Source organism: Schistocerca piceifrons, chromosome 4 (genome assembly GCF_021461385.2).
Source record: "Schistocerca piceifrons isolate TAMUIC-IGC-003096 chromosome 4, iqSchPice1.1, whole genome shotgun sequence".
NCBI classification, from domain to species: Eukaryota; Metazoa; Arthropoda; class Insecta; order Orthoptera; family Acrididae; genus Schistocerca; species Schistocerca piceifrons.
The window spans coordinates 611,607,857-611,618,630 of record NC_060141.1 but is presented as its reverse complement, the minus strand read 5'-3'; the positions used below and the strand labels follow the sequence as shown (position 1 = coordinate 611,618,630).

Here is a 10,774-nt window from a genome sequence, read left to right as displayed (position 1 = left end):
GTTCGGCATTATAAAAAAATCATTCATGTAATTCTCTACAGGAACTGGCAAGTGTTCCAACTCTGTAATGTGGGAAGGAATCCACTAATGGTTCCCCTACTAGTGAATGTCGGATGTCCAAGTATGTATGCTTATGTATAAGACAGCCAGAACATTCACGACTACATAATAAATTTCCAGATGTAGAGTAAAGCTTATAGTTCATTTTGTTTTGTTTATTTAATTAGAGAGTTTTGTGTAATGTAATTTGATGACGTCAATGAGCCTAGAGAAATGGTTGATGCTTGCTAGATTTTGGCGCGAGCCGCGCCCTTGAAGTGAGTTCTCTTTGGTCGTAAGTGCTGACAGCCAATGAGGAGCGAGACGGTTGGCCGCCTAGCGAGGAGACATAGTTTTGAGTGTGGGAGAGAGAGAAAAGAGTCGCGAACTAGCTTTGATTGCTGGCGGTTATGCTGGATGTGACTTGTCGCACTATGTGTAATATGAAGTCTTGGGATGACTTCAGCGTTATGGTCCAGAGTTAATGGTATCTGGTAGTGACCAGAAACTGTTTATGAAAACTTTAGAGCGTTATGATAATTCGTTCCGACGGAAATCGCGAGTGAACTTTGAATTATATAGCGTGGCGGTACTGAGTATATTCTTACTGAGTATTTTATGGCGAGTATAAAATTTTACTAAAGACAACCACTGAATATCGTGTGCAGAAGTAATTGGCCGATCATTGACTGTGTTGCAAGTAATTACTTTCGGAATTTGGGAAGGTAAAAGTTCTGGCTGTTTTAGGTATGGTGATAACTGTGAGCGGAAACTTTAGTAAATTTCGTAAATATGGGCTGATGATCTTGCTTAATGGCAATAAAGATCTATTCTAGGTTTAAATTTGAACTTCATGTTTAAAGTACGAGTGACATCCCCTTTCCGAATCATTTCTTTAAAGTACATAGAAAATTTTCAGCAAATTTTACTCATAGCGGCCTCCGGCGTGTAGGTATGAGGTTACAGTTTCCTGAACACTGCTTTTCTGTGATCTCGTAAGTAGCTGCAGTCAGTTGTTTACGTGCGAAGATCTACCGCTGTAAAGATGTAGGTGAACAAAGAATTATAAAAGAAATTGCATTGCAGCAGCAACGTACAAAATCCCTCGCAATGAGTGCATCGCACGCACGCAAAAAAAAAAAAAAAAAAAAAAAAAAAAAAAAAAAAAAAAAAAAAAAAAAAAAAAAAAAAAAAAAAAAAAACCGTCGCAAAGTGCCGATCTGGCTGCTTTCAAAAGAGCACCGCCGATATCCTCCGCCGTTCTTTCATAATCCAAGCTTGTGCTCAATCTCAAAAGATTTTGCCATAAAGTCACCAGATGATCAAAAGTAATTGCAAAATGATTTAGACAAGATATGCATAAGATGCAAAAAGTAGCAATTGACTCAAATTAATGAAAACTGTGAAGTCATCCGCATGAGTACTCAAATGAATCCGCTAAATTTCGCACACACCATTAATCAAACAAACTTAAAGGCTGTAAACTCAGCCAAATGCTTAGGGATTACAATTACGAATAACTTAAATTGGGACGATCGCATAGATAATATTGCTCCAAAAGCAAGCCAAAGACTGTGATTTAGTGGCAGAACACATGGAAAGTGTAACAGGTTTTCTAAGGAGACTGCGTACACAAGGCTTGCCCACCGTCTTCTAGGGTATTGCTGTGTGGTGTACTATCTGCATCAGACAGTATTGACAGAGGACATCGAATATGTTCAAAGAAGGGTACCTCGTTCAGTATTATCGCGAAATAAGGCAGACCCACCATGGTTTAATAGCCGTGTTATGACACTGCTACGTAAACGAAGAGAACTTCATCTCTTAGTCAAGAGAAATAAAAACCTACTTGATAAACAAAAAGTGAACGAAGAGAAAATGGGCGTAAAGAGAGCAATGAGAGAACCGTTCAATGACTTTGAAAATAAAACTTTGTCAACAAATCTGAGTGAAAACCATAAGGTCATATGTAAAACAAGTAAGTGGGTTGAATGATGTATTCTGCACTCAGTGACTATATTGGCATCGAAACGGAAGATAACAGAGAGAATGCCGAAATACTGAATTCGGTCTTCCGATTTGTTTCACCTAGGATGATCGTAGTACAGTCCCTCCTTACAATCGTCGTTCGAACGTCGAAATGGTAGATATTGAGATAACCGATCGCGGAATAGAAAAACAGCCACAATCGCTTAGCAGCGGAATAGCGTCAGGACTAGATGACATTCCTACAAGATTCTACACGCATTATGTGAACGAACTTGAACCCTCTTCCAGGCACTTAATTGTGAATTGCAGTGTAATCATGTGGATCTAGATATAGGCCAGACAACGTTAAGAGGTTCAGGAGGGAATTTTAGCACCGAGAACACTCCTCCAACTTCCTCACCCGTCACTGAAAAAAAAAAAAATATTTCTTCAATGCCGAAATCATCAGACCAACAGACTACTTTCAACGCCTGTCGTAATATCAAAATCAGCCTTATTCTCCATTGGTTCCATTCTTATTCGCGAAAGAACGAATAGCTGATGTCCCATGGTGGGGTTTATCTCGTTACGTAGCTGTGGGTGGGAAACCTTGATTTCTTTCCTTGATTTCCGGTCAGACAGCTCATGAACAATCGGATGTTACACGCATTGATGTATCTATTAAAGTCCGAAAAGCACTAATATAATGGGAACTTCCCGTAGCCCTAATATTATCTTGTGAGACATTTCATTGAGTACTGAGTTCCTTTGGGCATGGGGTATCATATGTGGAGGAAATATGCAGCGCATGTGTTGACATCCGAACATGTTTTATTTCTGGAAGACAGGTTGATCACACAAATTTCAAACACTGGGTAGGTAACAATGTTAATGATAGGCGTAATCTGATTCATTTTTAGGAAATACGGGTGCTAATGGGCTGACGTCAACAGTAGGATATGGCTACAAGTGAAATTGCCAATACATATCTATTTTTATGTAGTTTCGCCTATCTTATCTTTGTGCAATGACACTACTGCAAGAAATTCGCATGGACGAGTGTCTGTAAATGCTTTCCATGCAATGAAGATTCTTGTGTTTAGATGTCCAATGCTGAATGTGTATAACCTCGAAAACCGTTGAATTATTGCTTTTGCACTGAGTGCGGTTGTGCGTGTTTTTTTTCTTTTTCTTTTGTTTTCATACCGCTTCTCTGTCGGTGATGCACTTGCAGTGGCACTGCTCTGCACAATTCACTGATGTTTCTTCAATAATTCAAGGAACATGTCTGTCACCAGATGGACTGTCATCTGTCTTCTGGCATGGGAAATTATAATTCAATTTGTTATCATTATTGGTCATTCAAACGTCATTCCCAACACGCCGTCATCCTTAGCAGCGATCCCTATAAATATTTCCTTATATCATTCCTTACTAACTACCACCTCATGGTACTGATGAATTACATACTACACTGAAGACTCAAATAAATTGGTACACCTGCCTAATATCGTGTAGGGCCCCCGCGAGCACGCAGAAGTACCGCAACATCACGTGGAATGGTCTCTACTAATGTCTGAAACAGTGCTAGAGGGAACTGATACCATGGATCGTGATGAGCTGTCCACAAATCCGTTAGAGTACGAGGGGGTGGAGATGACTTCTGAACAGCGCGTTGCTAGGTATACCAGATATGCTCAATAATGTTCATGTCTAGGGAGCCTGGTGGCCAGCGGAAGTGTTTAAACTCAGGAGATGATTCCTGGAGACAGTCTGTAGCAATTCTGGACCTGTGTGGTCCTGCTGGAATTTCCCAAGTCCGTCCGAATGCACAATTGGCATGTATGTGTGCAGGTGATCTCAGCCAGAAACCTTACGTACTTGTCATCTCTCAGACTCGTATCTACACGTATCGCCGGCCGCGGTGGTCTAGCGGTTCTGGCGCTGCAGTCCGGAACCGCAGGACTGCTACGGTCGCAGGTTCGAATCCTGCCTCGGGCATGGGTGTGTGTGATGTCCTTAGGTTAGTTAGGTTTAAGTAGTTCTAAGTTCTAGGGGACTTATGACCTAAGATGTTGAGTCCCATAGTGCTCAGAGCCATTTGAACCATTTTTTTCTACACGTATCAGGGGTCCCAACAATTGCCCACGCCCCACACCATTACAGATTCTCAACTAGCGTGAACAGTCCCCTGCTGAAATGCAGGGTCCATGGATTCATGAGAATGTCTCCATACTCGTACAAGTCCATCCGCTTGATACAATATGAAACGAGACTCGTCCGATGAGGCAACATATTTCCTGTCACCAACAGTCCAATGTCGGTGTTGACGGGCCCAGGTGAGGCGTAAAGCTTTGTGTCGTGCAGTCATCAATGGTAAACGAGTGGGCCGTCGGCTCCGAAATGCCATATCGTCGAATGGTCTGCATGCTGACACTTGTTGATGGCCCAGCATTGAACTGTTCAGCAATTTGTGCAAGGGCTGCACTTCTGTCACACTGAACGTCCTCTTCAGTCGTCGTTGGGCCCGTTCTTGCAGGATCTCTTTCCAGCCGCAGCGGCGTCGGAGGTTCAATGTTTTACCGGTTTCCTGGTATTCACGGTACACTCGTGAAATCATCGTACGGGAAAGACCCCACTCCATCGCTACCTCGGAGTTGCTGTGTCCCAACCTTCGTGTGCCCACTGTAACACCACGTTCTAACTTACTTACATCTTGAAAACCTGTCATTGTAGCGGCAGTAACCGATCTAACAACTGCTCTAGACACTTGTCATCTATCGGCGCTGCAGAAAGCAACGCCGATATAAGACAAGTTCTGCCTGTTTACACATATCTGTATTTGAATACGCATGCCTATATCAGTTACTCTGACGCTTCAGTGTATCTTGTATCAAACTGGTTGGAGAATAAACCCTACACATCAGATGTTTAACAACGTTCATGTTAAAATGTGAACAACTTTTTCGTTGACAATAAAGTTACTTACATATGCAAAATGTCCCCGAAAACTCTTCAAATGTCTCGTCAAACACATGAGGTTTACCCCACTCATGTGAAAGATATTTTGAAATAATTAATTATAATTATTATGTGGAGCGTATTACTAATTGATACTTCAACTCATAAAGTGCACATCATCGTATGAATTCCTACTGACTGAATCTGTTAACTCTAGCGATAACTGACAAATGAATAACTCAAAATAGAAAACGCCAGCAACAACAGCACACACAATTCCTCTTCCTTCCACGATTTGCAGCTGTTCTACCAACTGCTATCACCTCTTTTCAAACGAGTTCAGTAATTCCTTACTGAAAGCTCCTTATGTACACTTCTTTGTGAATTTAATGTTGGATTCAAACGTTGGATATTTCGTATAGCTATACAAATTTATAGAAATGTATTTCCGTTCTTCATAATGAACCCTCTATTGTAAAAATGCATTAATAAACTCACATTCTAAAAAGTACTGAAGCAATATAATGCATTTTGCATTATCAATTTCACATAAAAGATAGCTCTGATTTGTAATTATTTATTGTAAACAATAATCAATTTGTACACATACATCGTATTGCCTAGCCAAGAATTATGTGGCCACCAGCAAGGTACTTCTGATAATCGGAATGAGGAAATGCAGGTGAATGACACTGCGACAGCAGCTATTAGTCTGTCACTCAACCATGATGGTGAGGAGGGCCGTGGTGAGGAGGTCCATGGTGTGGTGGTCCATGGTGAGGAGGCCCATGGTGCGGTGGTCCATGATGTGGTGGTCCGTGGTGTGGTGGTCCATGGTGTGGTGGCCCATGGTGTCCGAACTGCGGTGCTGCCTCAGCTACAGCCTCCGCTGGTGAAGAGCAGATGGCTACGACCAGCAACAACGCAGCGCCAACAAAGATCTGAAGGAAATCGTGACGCTATAGTCTGAACATATTTTAGGACCAAAGTACCTGGAGCACGTGAAAAGAGACAGAATACAGTTATTTAATGTCGTTTATAAATATATATCAACTGGTCCACACTGAGAAGGCCTGAACTTCGAGTAAAATGGAAAAAAGAAAGGAGAAAAACAGTTACATCTCATAAAATTTCTCTTAAATTCTTTTTTAAAAAAGCTATCCCGTATTACACTCATCACTATACTTATTGACATATCCAGATTTTAGTTGATCTTCAAATATTAACTTAGTGCGGTTGGTGAAAGACATCGACTGTGGACTTTCTACATGATATGACACCCTCTAAGGAGATTTTATAATTTTTGCCCGTATTTCCGTCAGAAAACACATAAAAACGCAGAGTTCTAGAAGTTGTGGACCACAGAAATTTACAGTGTATTGTTAGTTATTTCTCTTAAATACAGACTGCGTTGTGTAACATTATCATTAACACCGTTCTATATTTACACGGTCTTAGAAATTTCTGATTGCCGAACATGTCATTTATAATCATGTTGACCTTTTGTGGAAATACATTAGTCCTTTCGTTTGAACCCATAAGCTTATAGGAATAGGAAGTTCGGCCCTCCCGGTTGGCCGTAGGTCTGACGCACGACTTTCCGGGCGGGAAGGAGCGCCTGGTCCCCGGAACGAATCCGCGCGGCGGATTTGGTTCGAGGTCCGGTGAGCCGGCCAGTCTGTTGATGGTTTTTAGGCTGTTTTCCATCTGCCTAGGTGAATGCGGGCTGGTTCCCCTTATTCCGCCTCAGTTACACTATGTCGGCGATTGCTGCGCAAACAAGTTCTCCACGTACGCGTACCCCACCATTACTCTACCACGCAAACATAGGGGTTACACTCGTCTGGTGTGAGACGTTCCCTGGGGGGTCCACCGGTGGCCGAACCGCACAATATCCCTGGGTTCGGTGTGGGGCGGCAGAGGGGTGAAGTGGACTGCGGTAGACGTCGTCGGGTTGCGGACGTCGGCTGCGGCGGGGACGGAGCCTCTCCATCGTTTCTAGGTCCCCGGTTAACATACAATACAATACAATATAGGAAGTTCATTATAAGATTCGTTATACTCTTCAAGTATGTAAGGAAATACTTTTCTTATAGCACTCAATGGACTTAGGGACAAATTCAGTTGGATATGTTAGTCTGAAAGGTGGACTGGGCACAGATCATCCGGACTGAACCACATGGAAAGAATCTAGGATGATAGCATAAATGAAATCTCTGATAATAATGCTAAAACACAGCTTGGCATTATTGATAAAATGCTTGAAGCTGCTATGGTTAAATTACATTTTGTGGCCTCATTGTACGCTACTCTTAGCACTTTCTTCTGGTAAAGGATTTGGGACAAAGTTGTAAAATCAAAAAAATTCTATGTCTACATTCCTTTGACAATAACCTTGTTGATTTTGTTGCAGTTTCCAATAATCTCTGAAGTCAGATGTACAGGGCTGACTCAGCCACACGGCGACTGCCGGCCGGAGTGGCCGTGTGGTTCTAGGCGCTACAGTCTGGAACCGAGCGACCGCAAATGTCGCAGGTTCGAATCCTGCCTCGGGCATGGATGTATGTGATGTCCTTCTAGGCGACTGATGACCTCAGAAGTTAAGTCGCATAGGGCTCAGAGCCATTGGAACCATTTCAACCTTAGCGACTCCTTTACGAGGCCAAAGTTCCTGTCGTAAGGAAGGGAAGAATTACGGCTGATTACAATGTTCTTCCAATTAGTATACTAGTCGTCCTTCAGTCTTGCACGGTTCATGTCCATTATCTTCCTATGAGCTACATTTCTAAGTCTCTTTTTAGATTTTTAATCATTTTCTTCCACTGATAAGCAATAGTCTGTCATTTCTAACAGTTCTTAACAGATAAGTATCAGTGACAAGGCAGAAAGAGGAACCAGTCTTCGCGGTTACAGATGCTGGATATTCTCAACTTCAATGAAATTGAAGATAACACATGTTTACTTGTGGATGTCCACACTCAGAAAGATTTGCCATCAGATATGTGTGCTAGACGAATGTAAGTTTTCTGGTTTGAGAAAATCAGCTGTTAGTTAAAGACATAAATGACGTTTCTGAAATAATTAACGTTCAAACTTCACAATATTACAAGGTGGAATGACTTTATGAATTTGATAGCCATACTGTTATTCACAGCGACGGGACTGGAGAAGTGTAGTTTCTTAGAAGAGAATGTACTTTCAGTACACTCACATAGCAAATTTAAATATCGTTTGCACATGAAAAATTATTTCTCCCATTAAACTCGAGATATAAAATACGTGTAGTGTTGGTTTTAGTGAACCTGTGTAAGTGAAATCTCTGGGTTAAGACTGTAAAAGGTAAAAGTCGGTGAAGTTCACGCTGTGGACCTAGACGTGTCAGCCGGTCCCGACCGACCGACGTGTCACCCTCTGTCATTGGCGTTATTCGATGTGGCATGGAGGGTATAGGGGCGTATAGACGGAACACGGCTCTCTCGGTCGTTGTACGGTTTCTCGACCTTGGAACCTCTACTAATCGGTCGAATACCTGCCCAGTTGTCTTCACAAAGGTGAATGCACCCACCGTACCCCGCCTTCTACCAAGGAAAAATCTCCCCGTATGGCAGTCAACCACAGTGACCACGGAGGCGGACGGTTAAGATAGTACTACACTGGTGTCCTAAAGCAGCTGAGTTAAATGTCCGTTCATTGATCGTGATTATTTCACCACAATGCAGAGTCTTCCTTAATAGAACCACAGACGACTTCCGTCTTCATTCTCGTCCAAACCGAGTTCCAGCTCCGTCTCTAATAATCTCAATTTTTCTTTCTGGTTGTTTGTCGGGCAACGTGTATGTTAAAATGAATTAAATTGTTCAAATACATTTTCGTACAAAAAGCTCACTAAATAAGAAATAAAGAAAATTCCAACAAGGAATAAACTGATTGCATTCATCTCTTTTATGAAGATGAAAAGAGTTGAAAAAGGAAATTACTGTAAGACATGAGTGCAAATATAACATATGTTCGAAAGGAAATCGCATCTTTAAGTTTCAGTCACCACACGTCTAGAAAAAATAGTGAAATGTAAGCTGTTAAAGCGTAATGGATATATGTTTAGCCTTCATTTTTCAGCAGTGATATGATCGCCAGAGGAAGATAAGCCACATTACTTTTCTCTGACAGGTACCTCTGTCAGGTTTGAGCAACAGAACATTTCCTGCAGTAGAGGGTGTGTCAAACGCTTCGATTCTCTTCTGTACCGGTTTTACCACTATCATACAATGGTGTGCTCCAAATGTACATTGTCAGAAATTTTTTCCTTCAAATTTGAGCCTATGTTTGGTACTAGGGGACTTCTGTTGGCCAGCGAAATAAATAATCTCCATACGAATCATATACGGAAGAAGCAAAATCTCCCAACCATCGAGAAGACAGTTACAAATTTTCTTTTGTAAATACGAGGGAGGAATAACGTCTGATAAATTTGTCATATTATTGTGAAATCATGCACAGGATCATTTAGTAATCGCGAAAGCGTTACGGAGATGATAGATAAACTCCAGTGGAAGACTCTGCAATAGAGACGCTTAGTAGCTCGGTATGGGCTTTTGTTGAAGTTTCGAGAACATACCTTCACGGAGGAGTCAAGCAGTATATTGCTCCCTCTTACGCATATCTCGCGAAGAGACCATGAGGATAAAATCAGAGAGATTAGAGCCCACACACAGGCATACCGACAATCTTTCTTTCCACGAACAATACGTGACTGGAATAGAAGGGAGATCCGATAGAGGTACTCAAAGTACCCTCCGCCACACACCGTTAGGTGGCTTGCGGAGTATGGATGTAGATGTAGATGTAATACCACCTCTACATACTGCAATGAAAAGAAATGAATAGTGTGGCTAGATTTACACATCTACAGAGAGGCATGAAATTTACGTACCTAGTAATACGGAGTTAAAAAGTAGAATCGAAGACAGTTGATACTAAACTTATGTGTTCGTTCTTTAATAAGAGGAAGCAGGAAAAGTGACTTGATTATTGAATGAACAATATGAAAAATAATATTCACCTCTGACAAAATGTACGGCGATTACTGGATATGACAAGTCATAGCGACGGAAAAATTAACGTGAAAAACTTCCAAGTCTGTGGTGCTACTAATGGAGTACAGTTTAAGACGCCAAATATTTGTTTGAGGCAGAGTTACATTAACTTCTATATATATATTTACTGTTTATAGCGTAGCGCAATATTTTACCGAAGAGATACCGATTTTCGTGACAGTGTGAGCACTAATAAATGCTGATTTGACATATGGGAATTAATAAATATCGGAAATTGCTTACAGCTCGACGAAGACTTACCAGAAACTTGTTCATATTTCAGCAGGTAGTCGCAAGCAGAATGGTAGGCACAACTGTGAGCCTCGTCTGGAACGCGGGTGTCTTTTATAGTGCGACAAGTTTGGGAAATGGAGGTCAGCAACCAGCTAGCTTCGCAGAATTATTCTGAGAGTCGCGAAGTACCCATTCGGTGAAAGCGGTCCTCGCACACACTCAACGGTTCTGACGTCATGCGCTCGTTCTCAGCGCCCAGCCATCGACCTGCACAAACATTGGGAATTCACCGACAGAACGTACTGCCCACTGACATGCGCTGGCTTCTGATATTAGCGGGGAGCGACCATAGCACTCGGTCGGACGTTCTTACCTCCAACTCCAAGATGAAGTCACGAAAAACAAACGAAAAAACATTGTTTTGTCGGTACATGATGTATTATACAGAAGCGCCAGTTGTTCGGTATATGTATTGATCT

At 41.8% G+C, this 10,774-nt stretch overlaps 1 protein-coding gene across 1 annotated transcript; it reads right to left on the bottom strand.

The window, feature by feature from the left end:
• Window positions 1-5,531: 5,531 nt before the first annotated feature.
• On the bottom strand, window positions 5,532-10,371 carry LOC124796382 (histidine-rich glycoprotein-like). The gene is made up of 2 exons (XM_047260543.1): window positions 10,323-10,371; window positions 5,532-5,909 (listed from the first exon to the last, which is right to left on the bottom strand). Exons 1-2 carry the CDS (start codon window positions 10,335-10,337, stop codon window positions 5,688-5,690), a joined length of 237 nt encoding a protein of 78 aa, XP_047116499.1. The 5' UTR covers window positions 10,338-10,371; the 3' UTR covers window positions 5,532-5,687.
• Between the last annotated feature and the right edge of the window lie 403 nt (window positions 10,372-10,774).